Below are 19994 nucleotides of genomic sequence, written 5' to 3'. Positions count from 1 at the left end.
CTGGTTTCCAATAATTGAGAGAAGAGTGTGCTGTTTCCCTTACCCACCCACGTCTCCTAAGGGCTACAGGGACTGCCAAAGAGAGACACACCTTCTTTTGAAAAAAAACGTGTGCTCTCACATCACCCCACGCAAGAAACAGGGAGTCCCAGGTCCTTAGGGTTGTACAGATAGAAAGTTCACAAGTGGGGTTTCTTAGAAATAAATCAGTGATTGCCAAAGATTACATCTGAATCTTTTAAAGGATAGAGCTCTTCATTATCAAAAGATTAAAAATACCTGCATTTAAGTTACCCAGAGTTCTGAAGTCTTGATAGTATTGCTAAGAAAACCAAAAAAGGATCCCAATAAAACAAGTAACCAAAGCGTTTGATAGAAAAATGTACAGTGATAAGCAGAGGAAAAACAAAGAGCCGCTGCCTGAGCCAAACATACCCGCTCTCTAAAGACTCATAAAGGAAAAGAACAGTAACCGGAGAGCAACTGCTATGCCATTTCACCATGTCCCCTGTCTACGCATAAAATTATCCTGCTTTAAATATCAGGCCCTCTGAATGAGTTAAAAATCTAACCCTTTTCAAGATGATCCTCAAATAAATTACAAAAATCTCAATTTTATTCTGATATACTATTTCCAGAACTCTGATCTTTTAACCTGTAGAATGCGAGAATGGTAGGAGAGCTTGTTTTAAAACGAGGCTTTTTTTTTTCAAGTTTTCATTAAAATAAATTGGAAAAATCTTTTTTATACATTTTAAGTTTATGTATATATAAACTCAAAAATGACAGTGAAAGACATTTGAACGCTCCTAAATGATGGCAGCAGAAACCCAAGCAATTTGGGTGCAACTAGAAGTGGCAAGAATTTAGAGGCCCTCTCCTTTCAAGCTTCCCAACTTCAGAGAAGAGTCTACCACTGACCACCTGGCTAATCAGCTGGGTGAACGTCATCAGCAAACACCTTAAGGAAAGAGCAGCTAACCAAACATTGAAGTTAAAAATTTCAGGGGGAAAATAACTGTTCAACTTAAAATCTTGAGGTTCACTCTTCTCTCATAAATAGCAGGTCATATTCTTTAAACAATTTTTATTTTAAAGTGCTTAAACACAAAGGCCTCAAAAATGGCCTAGTAATACTATCAGTTAAGAATATCTGTTACAAAATTATAACCTATTTAAAATCTAACATTCAAGTTTAAAACAAATGGGTGAAATCCAGAATTAATGCTAGAGCTTCACCCTTAATCAGTGCTCTTACATCCTGGAACTTCATGAGCCGCCTAGTATTGTACGATCCATAGGATTAAAGTGGGACACCCTAGATGAGAAATATCTAGCTGAAGTGCCTCTATTCTTAACGTTCTTACTTGTTCCATATTAAATTAGGCCAAAAATAAGCAGTAGTAAATATGGTCCTCTGAGGAAAGAATGGCCTCACATTAATTATATATTTATCTCGTTAAAATAAATGGCTGAAGTACAGAAATTTCAAAATGTATTTAAGCAGGAAGAAGAGATGATATTACCAGGTCACTTTAAAAATAATGTAACCATATTCATTTTTAAAAAACCAAACCTACTCATTGCAAACTGAACATTCTCAAGTATTTTAGTCATGAATTCCTGAAATTTTTTACTAATGTGCATATAAATTTAAAACAGAGTAATTCACATACTCAAATTCATGAAACAAGAGAACCAATAATTACTCTCTGTGAAAAATGTCTAATCAACGTGTTCATCAAAGAGAAGAATCTGATGGGCAATATTTCTTCCTTGACATCTTGATTCAAAGGTGAAAATTACTCAAAATGAAACTTGAGGTGATCATGAATTGAAATTTCTCAAGTAGAATAAATCTACTCTGCCATCAGCTGCAAAAAGTACTGTTCTAAATAATTCCACTTATCTAAGAGATAATGTACAACTGCCTGGAGGCAAAGCTTTAGCTTTAGATAAAATGAGACCTTTGCCCTCAGTCTCTCAAACTAGCTCCACTCACATCATGGACTTCTCCACCTGGTGAATTTTCATTTTAAATCTTCAACTCATTTTTAGATTGTAGTACAAAACTCATCAGTAAACGTTTTCTTGGTATTTTCCATACTGGCTTTTTATATGCCAGACACATGGTGATTTTTTTTTTTTCCCTGAACGTAATTTATAGAAATTCCCTGAATAACAAAAAGAAAACAATTTTGTTATATTCACTTGACAGCTAAAAAGAATTCCAAAAAGAAAACAACTATTTTGCTGCTGTAAGTATATAAAGAATATTTTTACCATTCCATTCACTTCACTGGAATGTATATGGAAGACATCTGTACAGCAAATAAAGAAGTCAGCAGCCAGAGTTAAATAGAGCAAGTCAACGTGTACTGTCATAGGAAGAGTTACGAATTTTTAAAGGCCCAGGATTAGCCACCCAAGGATTCAGTTAAGTACAGTACAAAGCTAACAACTCACAATTTACAAGTAGGTTATAAAAACTCTATAGTATCACATTAGTTTGCTAAAGAACTATGAATCTTCCAGTTGTAAACTGATAAATTCCTGAATGCATTTCTTATACTGCATTTCAGTATGGTTATTAGTAGAATATTGACCTGGCTGTCCATAAAGTCCTTCTGATTCCCGCATCTCTTCATTCATTCTTGCTAAACGTAACCTAAAAATAAATAAAATAGTGTTTTAGATGACATTATACAATGTCATAAACAAAGTCTATAAACAGGTAATACATGTACTAATGTAATTGTCTTTTATTTGCCATTAAAATAATCTGGCTTTTAGTTTATCAAACCCAGCAATCTGAGGTACAAAGGTAACTATCTCACCTTCATACAACTCTCAAGAGAAAGGACAATAAAACTTTTCCGACCACTGCATTTTAGTTCTATTTCAGCCGCATCCCTGCAGTACCTCTAGTGGCTTGCTTCCTCCAGATGCCTGAGAATTCCTGGCTCTTACAGCAACCTGTCAAATTTTAACTGCCAACTGTTGAAATTATTGCTTCTACAGTGCAGAAGTGAGACCCTGTCATAAGTTCACTCTGGTTCGCCCTGAAGTGAGGTCGTTCCAGACATATAAACAGCATGTATCACCTCTAAATACTGGGAATATATTTTGATATACAAACATTATAATAAATGACTATGGGTTATCAAGAATTTTCCAACATCACCATATTGCTTATATATTCTTTTTAGGTTATTCATCTCGGCAGCAGATGACATGCAGCACCAGGTTCAGAAGCTAAGTATTTCCTTTAAGCAACATTTTAAAATAGACAAATACTGTGTTTGGTACCCCTCTCCTACTCTGTACCTCTCGTCTGTCCTTCTGGGCCACCATAATTCCACTGCCTTCTCAGACCTCCATCACCCTCTTCTGAAATGTTCTCTTTGGCAACTGCAGCGTGTGACATGAAATTTTCCTATCTTCAACGTTCCACAATTCCCTTCATCTCCTCACTTGACCACTCTGTGTATTAACAACAGTTCCACAAATCTTCCTTTGGCATTTGGGTTTTTACAGAGGATGCTTACTTACAAAAATTTTTAAGTGAAACTGAAGCACTCACACCAAGTAAAACAAGAAAATTTAGACGATCTGAGAACAGATTATTTTTAAGGGAAGCGTCCATTGCTATATAGGTATTGCCTTGGAAGCTGCCTGCAGAGCTTCTTTATATCATTCCTATCTTTTCTTGAATAACTTATCTTTCTTCTACTGTCAATCTGTAATGATTTAAGAGTTCTACACTTTCCTGCAATAGCCTCCATAATAACAGTAACCCCTCCTTGGGGGAAAGGATCTGAGAAAGTATGTTTTGCTGTTTTGATTTTTTTATTTGGCAGAAGGGTGACATATGAGAAGTCAAGAATTCTCAGTAGGAGCTCAGGAGTGTGAATGGACCTATTTCTTCTCCAATGACGGGGGATAAGCAATTATGGGCTTCATTTAGCCCAGGATAAAATGAGTAAGTGACAATACAAAATATGCTTGAGATTTCCTACATAATAAAGTATAGGTGGCAATTAATTTTCTGAATTCCATGTGTAATAAACTACTTTGATCTGATATGTAAATCAAATTAAGACCTCAAAATTATTTAAAAGATAACATTAAATTTTATTCAAACATTCAAAAGCATGCATTTTAATCTTAAAATTAAGTATTCAGGTAAATAATTTTTTTTTTCTCGTTCATCCTCCCAAGTAGCTATGACTACAAGCACGTGCCACCACACCTGGCTAATTTTTAATTTTTTGTAGAGACAGGGTCTCGCTGTGTTGCCCAGGCTTTTCTCCAGTTTCTGGGCTTAAGCAGCCCTCCCACCTCAATCTCCTGAGCAGCTTGGATTAGGGGCGGCAGCACCTGGTTTTATGTGAACAATTCTTTTTAAAAACAAGTACAAATTCCTACCACTGCCCAAAGGTAATGGAACTTCACAAATTACTAACATCAATGCAACTGTCTTGCCTACAGAATTGTAGAATCCTCTAATTCTCAAGGCAGTAGAATACTTACCTGTTACTCTAACAATCCCAGCCTCTGCCCTAGTCCTATACAAAGAGATAAAGAAACCATTTTAGCCGGGGGCGGTGGCTCACGCCTGTAATCCCGGCACTTTGGGAGCCCGAGGTGGGCAGATCACCTGAGGTCAGGAGTTCAAGACCAGCCTGGCCAACATGGAGAAACTTCATCTACTAAAAATACAAAATTAGCCAGGCATGGTGGCGCATGCCTGTAATCCCAGCTACTCAGGAGGCTGAGGTGGGAGAATTGCTTGAACCCAGGAGGCAGAGGTTGCAGAGCTAAGATCGTGCCGCTGCACTCCAGCCTGGGCGACAAGAGCAACACTCTGTTCCAAAAAAAAAAAAAAAAAAAAAAAAAAACCATTTTAAAGTCTCTGGTTTTCTGTTTCTGTATCAGGCAGTATAGCACAAATGGCTAAGAACATGGGTTTTAGGGACACAATTCTTGGTTTCCTATCCCAACTCCACCACGTACTAACATCTCAAATGATCTATGGTTTGGGTTCTTTTTCTATAAAATGAAGACAATATTAACAATATCTTCCTCATAGAGCTGCTGCGAGAACCAAATAAGTTCATGCATTTAAAGTGTTTAATACATTTAACGTGCTTAGAGAAGTACATGGCACAAAGTAAATACCAGCCAACTTCGAAGCTCACACAATGCACAACGCTATGTTAACACTGTGTGGAAGTACAGTTGGCTGTCCTTCTCTGTGGGTTCAACCAATCACCAATGGAAAATAATCAGGGGAAAAAAGGCAATAAAAAATAACCATACAACAATTTAAAAATACAAATAATCAGCCAGGTGTGGTGGCTCACACCTGTAATCCCAGCACTTTGGGAGGCTGAGGTGGGTGGATCACCTGAGGTCAGGAGTTCAAGACCAGCCTGGCCAGCATGGTGAAACCTGTCTCTACTAAAAATATAAAAAAATTAGCTGGGCGTGTTAGTGGGGGCCTGTAATCCCAGCTACTAAGGAGGCTGAGGCAGAAGAATTGCTAGAACCCAGGAGATGGGAGGTTGCCAACATGGTCCCACTGCACTCCAGCCTGGGTGACAGAGCGAGACTCCGTCTCAAAAATAAAAATAAAAAATAATCACTACGCACAGTGGCTCACCCCTGTAATCCCAGCACTTTGGGAGGCCGAGGTGGGTGAACTACTTGAGGTCAGGAGTTCAAGACCAGCCTGGCCAACATAGCGAAACCCCGTCTCTACTAAAAATACAAAAATTAGCAGGTTGTGGTGGATCATGCCTGTAATCCTAGCTACTAGGGAGGCTGAGGCAGAAGAATCTCTTAAACCTGGGAGGTGAAGGTTGCAGTGAGCCAGTGCAATCCAGTCTAGGCAACAGAGCGAGAGTCGGTCTCAAAAATAAATAAATAAATAAATAAGTAAATACAAATACAAAACACTATAGTATAAAAACTACATAGTATTTCCATTGTATGAGGTGTAATAAGTAGAGATGATTTAAAGTATATGGGGGGAGGTACGTAAGTTACGTGTAAATGCATACCATTTTATATAAGGGACATGAGCATATGTGGATGTTGGTATCCACAGGGTCTTGGAACCAATTCACTGCGGATAACCGAGGGACAACTGCAATTCACTGTATGGAAATAGTCAAGTAAAAAGGAAGTACTTACAAGGTTACTATATCAGCATTGGCTGCTTCCACAGCTATACTCAAAGGGTCTTTCCCTTCTTCATCAGTGGCATGTTGATTGGCACCTCGTTTTAGGAATAAACATACCTGCCTGTTTAAGAAAACAGCATTTTTGAGATATTGTCAGTAAGAAAAAAAAATTAGTATTCACCTTAAAAAAGTACTACTTAACTTAAAGAAATAACATTTTCATTAGGAAATTCTTCTTTCATTCTACAACTATTAATTGAACACTAACTCTACTAATAAAAGCTTATCAAGATCAACATTTTACAAGTCTCAAGGTATTTTTGCATACGTTATCTTATTTAATCTGGTGCTATAAAGACAGCATGGTGGGTATATAAGGTGTGGTCCCTACCCTCAAAGAGTATCATAAAAAGGCCAGGCGCGGTGGCTCACGCCTGTAATTCCAGCACTTTAGGAGGCCGAGGCGGGCGGATCACGAGCTCAGGAGATCGAGACCATCCTGGCTAACATGGTGAAACTCCGTCTCTACTAAAACTACAAAAAAAAAATTAGCCTGGCATGGTGGCGGGTGCCTGTAGTTCCAGCTACGCAGGAGGCTGAAGGAGCAGAATGGCGTGAACCCGGGAAGCAGAGCTTGCAGTGAACCGAGATCGTGCCACTGCACTCCAGCCTGGGCGACAGCGAGACACTGTCTCAAAAAAAAAAAAAAAAAGAATATCATGCAAAGATGCGCACAGGTATCTATAAACCTAAATGAAAAAAAGATCACTCAAGGTCACTATTTGAAAATGAAGAAAGCCAAGGCAATGTAAACTTCACAATAATGATAATACAACAGCAAAGAATGGGAAGTAATCTCCTTGCTGTACTCGCAAATATTAATGACTTGAATAAACTGATAAAAATTTAAAAATATGAAAGAATGACTAAATGGAGTCTATGAAATAAAATGGAAAGAATTTTGATAGTTTAAGAAGAAAATAATGGCTGGGCAAGGTAAGCACCTGTAATCTCAGCTACTCAGAAGGCGGAGGTAGGGGGTATCACTTGAGGTCAAAAGTTCAAGACCAGCCTGAGCAACATAGCAACACTCTGTCTCTAAAAAAAATTTAAACATTAGCTGGGAGTGGCAGGGTGTGCCTGTAGTCCCAGCCACTTGGGGAGCTGAGGCAGGAGACCCTGAGCCCCAGAATTCAAGGCTGTGGTGAGTTGTGAATGTGCCTATGAACAGTCACCACACTCCAACCTGAGCAACACAGTGAGACTCCCATCTCTTAAAAAAAAGAAGAAAAATACAAAGTATGAGTTAAGTACTACCTTAAATACTACCTTTTTTAAGTGTAGCAAGTTTTAATGATGAAGTTGTCAGACTGAATCTCCTTGCTCCTTGCTGATAGCAGAAAACAAGCCATGATAAAAATGCCCAGACATGACCGGGCACGGTGGCTCATGCTTGTAATCCTAGCACTGTGGGAGGTCGAGGCAGGCAGAACACCTGAGGTCAGGAGTTCAAGACCAGCCTGGCCAACATGATGAAACCTCATCTCTACTAAAAATATAAACAATTAGCCCAGGTGTGGTAGCGTACACCCGTAATCCCAGCTACTCAGGGGGCTAAGGCAGAAGAACAGCATGAACCCAGGAGGCGGAGGTTACAGTGAGCTGAGATCGTGCCACTTGACTCCAGCCTGGGTGACGGAGCAAGACGTTATCTCAAAATAAACAAATTAATTAATTAATTAATAAAAATAGCCAGACACAGGGCTCACGCCTATAATGCAAGCTACTAGGGGAGGATCACTTGAGCCTAGGAGCTCAAGGCTATAGTGAGCTATGATCGCACCTCTGCACTCCTGCCTGGGCAACAGGGTGAGATCCCATCTCTAAATAAATGAAGATGCTATTTTAAAAATATTTTAAAATAAGAGCTTCTTGCTTATCTGCCACATAATAATCGGATACCCTGAGATGTCTTATTAAGAAACAAGCATTTAAGACACAAATTTTTTATATAAAGCCAACATTTTCTTTCATGTATACTTCCTAATAATAGAAAGTCAATTTTCAAGGTCTTATTGTTCTGTGAATCTTACTATCACTCCAGAAGACACATCCATAACCCAAAGTAAGAATTTAGTTTAGAATTTGACTTTAGTTACCCTATGGAAAAACTAAAAATTACAAAGTCATCAAATTATCCTTAAATAGGTTATGTGTGTGCATGCTATGGAAATAATGTATATGTACCTGCATAAACACAAAACATAGGCTTAAGTTGTCTGACAAAATCACCAAATTTTAGTAACAGAGAAAGTTAAGTACTAAAACTGATCTATTTAGTGACAAGTTAAGGTCAAAGTAAGCCTTGAAATTTTCATATCTGAAAACCAATAGTAGCTTTTTCTGAATGAGATTTTTTTAACTTTCAAATTCCATCATGACAAAATAAGTCATGGAACACATCTCCTTACAAACACTACCTAAAAACTTTAACCTGAGAAAAACTAAAACATTAATTCAAAATAATTTTTCAAATAAAGTCTCCTTAAATATTAAAGCACTGCAGTTACCCTGTGTGCCCTAAGACGGTGGCATGGTGCAATGGTCCCCGCCCTTGGACATCTCTTTGGTTGACATTAGCACCATTCTGTAGGAGGAACTCACATGTCACCAAAGAGCCCTTAAAGGAAAAAAGAGGATAACTATATACAAAAGCAAATAACAAGAAACAGTAATACATTTCTTTTTAAAAACAATTAGTTTTCTTTACTCAAATAGCATTTCCATTTCATTCTCTCCAAAAGAAAGAATATCCCTCAGCCAAAGCAGAGAAATTATAAATTATATTATTTTCTTCCCAAGAATTAATTCTAATAGAGATTCATTTGCAGTTTGTGAACTAGCAAAACACACTACTTTATCAGAATTCTCTCCCACTGCAAAAAAACTGTTGAAACAATCAAAGTGATGCTCAAAAACCACTACTATTAATAGCACAGAGGCTCCTTCTATTTTCCAACCCATCTCTTGAAGCAAAGATAATACTAAAGCCAGTTCAGAATGTATTATGATTTTTTTTATATTCAGTTGCTACTGAAAATGTCATTGTATAAACACATACCCCTAATACAGCCTGAATAAGTGGTGTTGCTTTGTTTTCCTCGGAATTGGCCCAATTCACATCTGCGCCATGAGCCAAAGCCTCAGCCATTTTAGGAAGGTTTTTTTCATATGACGCCCTATAAAGCTGAAGTCCTGGATTAAGATGTTTCGAGTCCAGAAACACGGAAGAATCTTGCCTTTCTCCTTCTGAAAAGCAAACACAAATACATCAATAAAAATGAGCTCTTGGCAGAAAAAGAAAAAAAATATTTAATAGGTATAGTTTCAGTTTTACAAGATAAAAAGAGTTCTGTGGATGAATGGCAGTAATGGTAGCACACTAATGTGAATACACTTAATGCCACTAAACTGTACACTTAAAAATGGTTAAGATGGGCCAGGCACAGTGGCTCATGCCTGTAATCCCAGCACTTTGGGAGGCCGAGGCGGATGGATCACTTGAGGTCAGGAGTTCAAAACTAGCCTGGACAACATGGTGAAACCTCGTCTTTACTAAAAATAAAGAAATTAGCCAGGCATAGTAGCAGGGACCTGTAATCCCATCTACCTGGGAGACTGAGGCAGGAGAATCACTTGAACCTGGGAGGCGGAGCTTGCAGTGAGCTGAGACTGCACCACTGCACTCCAGCCTGGGCAACAGAGTGAGACCCAGTCTCCAAAAAAAAAAAAAAGGTTAAGATAAATTTTATGTGCATTTTATCATAATTTTTAAAAAATAAAGCTATGATATAAGAAACCATTAATCTATCATAATGAGCTTATGGGAGATTTTCACATAGATATTCCCCAACATTCCACCTTCTTCTCCTATAAAGACAATCACTGATACGTCAGGCCTTTCTGTTCTTGCCAGTATCCAAGGGATAGGCTAATTACTCTGTACTATATTAAAATTGAGTATATTCCTAAATGTTGGGACTTAAGAAGCAGCAAGAATCCATAAAAACTTTTACTACTAGACCAAACCTCCCTTCATTCCTAGGATGGTCCAATTCCATCCCAATTTGCACTACAAGCACTTCAAATAATTTAAGGAGTGCTGACTCCCCTGAGTATTCTGCAGGACCAAAATCACTGAAATCATGGAGGAGAGAACAAAGGCATAAAGCACAAGTCAAAAGAGAAATCTAATGGGGAGGGAGTTGCCGATCTCGTTCTCCTGATAGGACAGCCACAAGGAATGATAAAGGATAATAAGACACACAGTTCACGTGGATTAAAAATTATCCATGGCAGTTGGTAAGGCAATTTTAGCACATACCATGAGGCTTGGAAGAATGTACAATTATGGGTAAGGTGTGCTGGCTGATGCCTATAATCCCAGCATTTTGGGAGGCTGAGACAGGTGGATTACTTGAGGTCAGGAGTTCAAGACCAGCCTGGCCAACATGGTGAAACCCCATCTCTACTAAAAATACAAAAATTGGCTGTGCACGGTGGCATACACCTATAACCCAGCTACTCAGGAGGCTAAGTGGGAGAACTGCATGAACCCAGAAGGTGGAGGTTGCAGTGAGCCAATATTGTGCCACTGCACTCCAGCCTGGACAACAGAGTGAGACTCAAACTAAAAAACAAAATGTAGGCCAGGTGCGGTGGCTCACGCCTGTAATCCCAGCACTTTGGGAGGCCGAGGTGGGTGGATCACGAAGTCAGGAGATCGAGACCATCCTGGCTAACGCATTGAAACCCCATCTCTATTAAAAATACAAAAAAAAAAAAAATTAGGCATGGTGGTGGGCATCTGTAGTCCCAGCTACTCAGGAGGCTGAAGCAGGCGAATGGCGTGAACCCGGGAGGCGGAGCTTGCAGTGAGCAGAGATCACACCACTGCACCCCATCCTGGGTGACAGAGTGAGACTCCATCTCAAAAATAAATAAATAAATAAAAATTTTAAAAATGTATGAACAATATATAACTAGGACAGAATTTCCAAATATGAAGAAATTGCTGCTTTCTCATTTAAGAGTATTACTCCTCCCCTAGTTACCTTCTAAAAAACTAACCCCTTCCTTTAAAATATTTCATCAAGAGTAGGGCCAGGCGCTCAAATCCCAGCACTTTGAGGGGCTAAGGCGGGTGGATCGCGAGGTCAGGAGTTTGAGACCAGCCTGGCCAACATGGTGAAACCCCGTCCCTACTAAAAACCCAAAAATTAGCTGGGTGTGGTGGTGGGTTCCTGTAATCCCAGCTACTCAGGAGGCTGAGGCAGGAGAATCACTTGAAACTGGAAGGCAGAGGTTGCAGTGAGCCAAGATCACAACACTGCACTCCAGTCTGGGCAGTAAAACTCCATCTCAAAAAAAAAAAAAAAAAAAAAAAAAAAAAATATATATATATATATATATATATATATATATATATATATATATATATATAAAATCAAGAATAGACATTTACCACATGCATTTTTCAGCAAACAAAACCAATTAACATTGAGTTTCATCAGAACTCACCAGGCTCATATAAACTATTGGCTGACACTGTGGAGGGTAAAGATTCTCTTCCATCATCAGAGCTCTGCTGAATTCCACTGTCATTACTTTTGACTGTTTTAAAGAAAAATTAACTAATGATTAAAGTTCATGCCATTTAGAAAACAATCTCCCACAAACAAGGTTTTAAAATGAGCTCTTACACATCAACATGAACTCAGGCACCACGAGTAGAATGCGTTTAATATAATTTTAACCCTTTTCAACACTTAGCTTATCAAGATATAAATCAATCACAAAACCTGAAAATAAACTTATTTTCAGAGTTGTAACACATCTCATTACTCCATAATATGTCAGGGGTAGTAAAGAGCTTAATTTATGATATGACTGTAAGAATGTGTAATTCTCAGACAATGGGTAACATCTACAGAGATGGCCACACCGCACAATGACCACTGGCACAGACTTGGAATGCTCCACAAGAGTAGTACTTACTACTACGCAGTTTTGAAGAAGTATCAAAGTAGGAGAAGAGTGAATCTAGCTCATCAGGACAAAACAGAGACTCCCGCCTGGCCTCGTCGCTATTTACAGCAATCACTGGGGACATGCAAGTTAGCAAAGCACAAAGCAGGCCATAAGAAGGGAAAAGGGCAGGAAAAAACGTTACTGGGAAAAAATTTAGGAGGAAAAAATAGGAAGGAAATCAGGTAGTTAATCAGATACTTAGGGCTTTTGGAATGTCAGGTTTACAATTCCCATCTCCCCTTGCATTTTAAGCAGTTTTATTCCTTAGAATATACGTATTACCTAGAAAGGTGAAATATTATGGCATTGTTTAAAGTTAACTATTTTAAAGACATAGAAATTCAGTTTTTCTTAGAATATGTAGAAGGGAACAGGTTTTTAACATTAAAAAATATGACAATGACTATTAGTTCAGGGATTATAAAAGTGATCTGAGCTTAAGAAAACAGCTATAGACACGGTAAGAAAGTTTGCAATACCTGAACTTTGGGCAGATGCTCTGACTTGGTCCCCTGGCCCAAACTTAGAAATGCTCAGCCTCTTTTCTTCAGAACTCTTAGAGACAAACTTTTTTTGCTGCTCAGGAGGTGATAATGATATAGAATATTTATCCACAAATTTCCTCTCCACATATTTTGCTTTGATATATGCCTCCTTCTCCTGTCTGATATACATAAAAATGTCATGATGTTGTGCTTAACCTCTTAGCATGGCTAATACTAAACAAACCATTATATACTGAATATAATCAAACAAAGTCACTGAATGTAATACTGGTTAAAACTGAATCTGTGACATTATACACATATATATTATGTTTTCCTTCCAAATACCTAATGAACTATGATTTCACACTCAAGTGAAATATAAACAATAACCTAACTGAAAAATCACAAATATTAATATGATACTCTTCCTTTCTCTTAATTTCTGTGCTATTCATTTCTATACTCCCCTCATGCTTTTTGCAGAGTAGAAAACATCACCAGAAAAAAAACTTAAACATTTATAGAAAGTAACTTCTTCATTTTTACTCAAAGAAATAATTTCACATACTGAACTAGCACTACTGATGGCCATAATTTTTCATAAGACCACTTTAAAACAACATATAGCATTATTAATTTAAGAAGAAATAAAATAAACTTCTAATTTATGATACCATCATAAAATGCCATATCTGTTCTATACTTTTTACTTATATCCTCTTAAAAAGTTTAGGTCTTTGGTTAAAATAGAAGGCTATTTCAAGGTCTGAAATAACAGTCTTGTTTTAGCAAATAATTAAGATTCTGATTTAAATGATATTGGTTTAGACAGCAATAACTTTCAAATACAATTGGCCATACATAAAGACTTAGAATGAAATCAGTATCAACAACAAAAATCATGTGCTTTGCAGGTACCAACTCTTAGCCACTGCATTCAATGAGCCCTCCTTATACAGAATTGGAAGAATAATTTCAAACACAGCAATCAAGTACTCTCCCCTTCCGGAGGCACACTTCGCATCTTTAGTTCTTCGATATTATAATGACATGCATAAACTATGTGATTAATAAATCTTTGCTAAATTAAGTATGAACAATGTAAAATTATCCACTGTAGATGAACAGAAACTTGATCCTTAGAGACAGTAATGAATAGATTACCTCTTTTGGAATGCTGCTGCCGTGGACAGAACTTAGTTCTGCTTTAACTGACTGTTAAGGGTTTCTACATTCCTATGTAGAGCCCTAATTTTTTTTTTTTTTTTTTTTTTTTTTGAGATGGAGTCTCGCTCTATCGCCCAGGCTGGAGTGCAGTGGCGTGATCTTGGCTCACTGCAAGCTCCGCCTCCCGGGTTCACGCCATTCTCCTGCCTCAGCCTCCCGAGTACCTGGAACTACAGGTGCCCGCCACCATGCCCGGCTAACTTTTGCATTTTTAGTAGAGACGGGGTTTCACCGTGTTAGCCAGGATGGTCTCGATCTCCTGACCTCGTGATCCGCCCGCCTCGGCCTCCCAAAGTGCTGGGATTACAGGCGTGAGCCACCGCGCCCAGCCTTGTAGAGCCCTAATTTTTAAACTCTCTCTACCCTAGAGACTATCATTGATTATATGTTCAATACAATATAATTATCTAATTAACATACTGAAGAAAGAGATAGCCAGCATTTGAACAGAAGTGGCAATGACTGCTTCTAAACACTTTGTCTCAATGTTATAAATCAATCACTACAGTGAAATAAAAATCATAGCTATATTCCTAATTAGGGGGAAACAGACAAGTGAAATAGTACCTTTGTCCTGGTTGTGGTTTCTTTATTCCCATTTTTTCCACATTAGCTTCATAAACTCGATTTATAACATCATTCCCCAACTCACACATAAGCTATTTGGCAAAAAAAAAAAAAAGAAAAATAAGCTATACATTAAAGACCTTAAAATAAGCTAAAATTTAAAAGTCCTTTAAGCAAGTACAGTTAACTAATTCCCTTGCATATTCTATAGTTGCTTATTCTACAAAGAAGTTTTATGTTAAAACAAAATGAAACAAGAACTGAGAGTAATATTATCACTTTGCTGTTCTTCACCAAACTACCTCCCCTAGAAGATGATCAACCCCACCAGAGTCATTCTCTCTCTCTACATGTCTATCTATCCACATATCACAGCTATTGTATCTATCTCTATGTCCACAGTAAGGCAAGAAGTATGACAACAAAGCATTATCTATACAGTAAGTACTAGCCAGTCTTAGGACGGTAAGTTAAAAATTAAGTATCTATTCTTTTCAGTTTTCATGTCTAGTTCCTAGAAATATGCAAATCTATCAAATTTACAACTTTCTGGTAATTATTTTTGAACGTACCTCTTTTTGGGTTGGGTTCTGTCTTCAGATAACAAACAACTCCTAGTCATATGTTCCAAATTCTTCTAGATTTTCCTTTCCATCTGCTACTCACCTCTTTAATTCTGTTCAAGCTCTCCTTGCCTCGCTAGTAAAGTATATCTCTACCTTCTTGGCTAATCTTATTGCTTCTAGTTATGCCCAATTCCAGGCTTGACCACAAAAACAAACATTTTTACCAACAGCAGATCACCCAAACCATTTCCCTGAAAAATCATATGTAGGTAAAAGGGACACTAATAGACATTAAGATGACTTTACCACTATCTAGAGAATAGAGGTTAAAGTATTGGGACAGGTGAGATGTGGGAGTGGGCAAGGCCTGGGATGAGATAACAAGAGGATTAAACTGCTCTCTGGACCCAACGACAGGAGTAAAGTCTGGGAAGAGCACTCTCACAGGCAAGAGAATGGTTTCCCTTTTTCTCCTATTTTTATTTTATTTTATTTATTTTATTTTATTTTAATTTTTTTGAGACAGAGTCTCATTCCATCACCCAGGCTGGAGTGCAGTGGCGTGATCTTGGCCCACTGCAACTTCCACGTCCCGGGTTCAAGTGATTCTTCTGCCTCAACCTCCCGAGTAGCTGGGATTACAGATGGCCATCACCAAACCCAGCTAGTTTTTGTATTTGTAGTAGAGACAAGGTTTCGCTATGTTGGCCAGGCCGGTCTCAAACTCCTGACCTCAAGGATGATCTGCCCACCTCAACCTCTCAAAGTGCTAGGATTACAGGCATGACCTACCACACCAGCCTCTCTCCTTTTCCTTAATCATGAGCCCTTTTGAGGTTCCATTACTTCTATGACATCCCTCTTCTGTCATTTCCATTTATTCCTTTTTTAATTTTTTTTTTTTCCGAGATGGAGTTTCACTCTTGTTACCCAGGTTGGAGTGCAATGGTACGATCTCGGCTCACCGCAACCTCCGCCTCCCAAGTTTAAGTGATTCTCCTGCCTCAGCCTCCAGAATAGCTGGGATTACAGGCGTGCACCACCACGCCTGGCTAATTTTGTATTTTTAGTAGAGACGGGGTTTCTCCATGTTGGTCAGGCTGGTCTCAAACTCCAGACCTCAGGTGATCCACCTGCCTCAGCCTCCCAAAGTGCTGGGATTATAGTCGTGAGCCACTGCACCCGGCCTTCCATTTATTGTTTCTATTATTTCTCCCTGTCACTTTCTTTCCCCTCATCCCATAGCCCAGCTACCTCTTAAAAATCTTAAATGTGCTAATTCCTTCTTTGACCAATTATTACTCCTAGTTTTACACAGCATATTTTTCATTTTTAAAGTAAAGATACTAATTATTATATACAAAGTCTTCTTTAAAATCTGCACTGGTACTGCGAGGCATCACTGAGATTAGTAGTACAGAAATCAACCTTATTTACAAGAAATTCAATGTAAGGCAAAGGAAAAATAAGAAAATGATGGGAAAGGAAAGGATCTTTCAATTACTGATGCTAAGAAAGTTGGCTGCGGATTTGGAAAAATTGGTTGGATGTGGTGGCTCATGCCTGCAATCCCAGCACTTTGGGAGGCCGAGGCAGGTGGATCACTTAAGGCCAGGAGTTCAAGACCAGCCTTGGCAACATGGCGAAACCCTGTCTCTACAAAAAATACAAAAAAAAAAAAAAAAATTACTCGGGAGGCTGAGGCAGAAGAATCGCTCGAACTCAGGAGGTGGAGGTTGCAGGGAGCTGAGATTGCACCACTGCACTCCAGCCTGGCCGACAGAGTGAGACGCTGTCACAAAAAAAAAAAAAAAAGGAAAAAGAAAAAAAAAAAAAAAAGGCCGGGCACCATGGCTCTCACGCCTGTAATCCCATCTCTTTGGGAGGCCGAGGCAGGCAGATCACAAGGTCAAGAGATCGAAACCATCCTGGCTAACACTGTGAAACCCCGTCTCTACTAAAAATACAAAAAATTAGCCAGGCGTGGTGGTGGGTGCCTGTAGTCCCAACTCCTCGGGAGGCTAAAGCAGGAGAATGGCGTGAACCTGGGAGGCGGAGTTTGCAGTGAGCAGAGATCGCACCACTGCAGTCCAGCTTGGGCGACACAGCAAGACTGCCTCTCCAAAAAAAAAAAAAGAGAGAAAACTTGGAAAAAACTATCAAGAGTTAGGCACACATTTTTTACATTAAATAAATTCACAATATACTATGATTAAAATTTGAAAAATATTGTCATAAAAATGAGTGAATTTAAAAAAAATAAAAAACATTCTATTTTAAAAAGAATGGGAATTAGTATCTGCTTTCTTTTTATTTTGGAGACAGAGTCTTGCTGTATCACCCAGGCTGGAGTGCAGTGGTGCGATCTCGGCTCACTACAAGCTCCGCCTCCCAGGTTCAAGTGATTCTCCTGACTCAGCCACTCCAGTAGCTGGGATTACAAGCATGTGCCACCAACCCCGCTAATTTTTGTATTTTTAGTAGAGACAGAGTTTCACCATGTTGGCGAGGCTGGTTTCAAACTCCTGACCTCAAGTGATCTGCCCACCTTGGCCTCCCAAAGTGCTGGGATTACAGGTGTGAACCACCACACCAGCCACAATTTTCAGACAGAAACAAATGAGTATATATTCCAACCCTTAAACTCATCTATTTTCTACAATATGGTAAACTAGATGGCAGGAATTAAAAGGATTATACTACTATTTCAAATTTTGTAAATCTTATCAGAAACCTGTCGTGGTCTAAAATTATTTATGACATTTTCATAGATATAAATTCTTAGGGAAAAAAGGAAGACTTGGTATGATGACTCCTAACCTGACAAATGTAAATTTGCAAATCACCCTATGCTAAAACAACCCAGTGGGGTCAAAAGCTTTACTAATCCATCATGAAGTTTAGTATAGCAATAGACCTCTTATATATTTAATAAGAATCTAATCAGAAAAGATTAAAATTAAGGCATAGAATCTGAACTAGGCCAAGGGTAGTGACTCACACCTGTAGTCCCAGCACTTTGGAAGGCCAAGGTAGATGGATTGCTTGAGCCCAGGAGCACGAGACCAGTCTGGGCAACATGGTGAAACCCTGTCTCTACAAAAAGTACGAAAATTAGCCGGGCATGGTGGCATGAATCTATGGTCTCAATTGCTCGGGGGGTCTGCAGCAGGAGGATTCTTTGAGCCAAGGAAGTCCAGACTACAGTAAGCTGTGATGGCACCACTACACAGCCTGCACAAGGGAGCGAGAAGACCCTGTCTCAAGGAAAAACAAGAACAGTGAACTAACCTGGAGTTAAGAGTGCTATATACAAATGTAGCCTTTTTCTTTTTTTTTTTTTTTTTCTTGAGACGGAGTCTCGCTGTCGCCCAGGCTGGAGTGCAGTGGCGCGATCTCGGCTTACTGCAAGCTCCGCCTCCCGGGTTCACACCATTCTCCTGCCTCAGCCTCCCGAGTAGCTGGGGCTACAGATGCCCGCCCCACCTGGCCAATTTTTTGTATTTTCAGTAGAGATGGGGTTTCACTGTGTTAGCCAAGATGGTCTCAATCTCCTGACCTTGTGATCCACCCGCCTTGGCCTCCCAAAGTGCTGGGATTACAGGCGTGAGCCACCGTGCCCAGCCAAATGCAGCCATTTTTAAAACTTACAATGAAAACACCAGATTTGCCAAAATAGCCTCAGATATGTTTCAATACAATTTAGCTAGCATACATTGTCAGCATGAAGAACTCATACATTTGCAAACCAAGATTCTAAAATCTTCACTTTTATGTGAAAATATGAAAATTTTAAAGCAAAATTTTTTGTTGTTGTTGTTTTACCTTTAAAAGTTCCGGCTCCCAGGTGTCTAAAGTTAAAGATCGTACTTTCGAAAAATGAACCCCAAGACTCCTAAGTGGAAAAAAGACGACCGCATTACTATCAAGTCTCCGTTTAAATATTTGTGCAAATTCTTTTTTAATGTGACACAGGCTCTAATAAAGCCCTCAACATACACAGAGAGGGACATATCTTCTGTTTAGTAATGAATGAAGAACCAAAGTCCTCAAAAGCTTTTACAAACCAGGATTTTAACCACTTCTTAAAAGGTACAAAGATACAAACTGGTGATTAAATTAGGGAAGTGGAAAAGGGCAGCTAACAAATGAAACATGACCATTTCAATCTGTGTTTATCCAAAAGAAGAAATTCTAATCCTGGGCAGGCCTACCCACCGGTGAATTCCAGAGCACTCGATACACAAGGTGATGCCCAGGTTGATGCTGGCCCACCGTGGATCTGCCAGGCCACAGTCACAACAGCTGGCATTGCCAGGGATACACTGGACCCGCTGAAGCGCACTTTCTCCTTTCAATAATTTCTCTTTTGACTCACTTCCAGAATCTAGGCTTCCTGTGGATGGAGATGATTTCTTATCCAGCTTCTAAAAGAATTAAGAATTACTTGTTTTTTAAAAAAAAGATTGAAATACTTTGTCGCACACTACATGCTCCAAACTAAAGCTTCCAATCAATAAATTAAAGGCCTGTTACAGGCATAAGCCAGGCAATATTCTAGCTAGAAATTCAAGGATAAAAAGAAGTAGGTTCTTCCACCAGTGAACTTTTATTCTAGTGGGGAGAAACATTGTAAACATTTAAAATTATATATAATAAATGACACAATGAACATACGTACAGAAAATGAAGACAGAGAGAAAGGGGAACACTAGTTTAACATGCAGAGTGGAGACAGAGGTAATAGGTAAGGATTAAAACTCAAGAATGAAATAAATTATTGTTTTATACCACACTTTTCCAAGGTGTTCAATAAACTTTAAGCTAGTCATTTTTTTTTTCAGACTTCTCAGGGATAAAGCAAGTTA

The 19994-nt window shown here is 38.8% G+C and overlaps 1 protein-coding gene across 11 annotated transcripts in view; it reads right to left on the bottom strand.

Moving 5' to 3' along the window:
• Positions 1 to 19994, bottom strand: part of ACAP2 (ArfGAP with coiled-coil, ankyrin repeat and PH domains 2) — a 179449-nt gene that overhangs the window by 8747 nt on the left and 150708 nt on the right. For 8 of the 11 annotated variants that reach the window (XM_050779140.1, XM_050779141.1, XM_050779149.1 and 5 more), the window contains 10 exons: positions 19345 to 19553; positions 18952 to 19021; positions 14561 to 14652; positions 12758 to 12942; positions 12246 to 12350; positions 11769 to 11861; positions 9310 to 9497; positions 8759 to 8868; positions 6199 to 6309; positions 2607 to 2668 (listed from right to left, as the gene is read on the bottom strand). In XM_050779140.1, the coding sequence (XP_050635097.1) occupies positions 2607 to 2668; positions 6199 to 6309; positions 8759 to 8868; positions 9310 to 9497; positions 11769 to 11861; positions 12246 to 12350; positions 12758 to 12942; positions 14561 to 14652; positions 18952 to 19021; positions 19345 to 19553 (1225 nt within the window). Of the gene's footprint in view, positions 1 to 2002; positions 2175 to 2606; positions 2669 to 6198; positions 6310 to 8758; positions 8869 to 9309; positions 9498 to 11768; positions 11862 to 12245; positions 12351 to 12757; positions 12943 to 14560; positions 14653 to 18951; positions 19022 to 19344; positions 19554 to 19994 lie in introns of all 11 variants that reach the window. The other 3 variants (XM_050779143.1, XM_050779145.1, XR_007723273.1) reach the window with 2 other exon arrangements.

Source organism: Macaca thibetana, chromosome 2 (genome assembly GCF_024542745.1).
Source record: "Macaca thibetana thibetana isolate TM-01 chromosome 2, ASM2454274v1, whole genome shotgun sequence".
In the NCBI taxonomy this organism is placed as follows: Eukaryota; Metazoa; Chordata; class Mammalia; order Primates; family Cercopithecidae; genus Macaca; species Macaca thibetana.
Note: the sequence above shows the minus strand (reverse complement) of the source record. Positions and strands in the feature narration are given on the sequence as shown.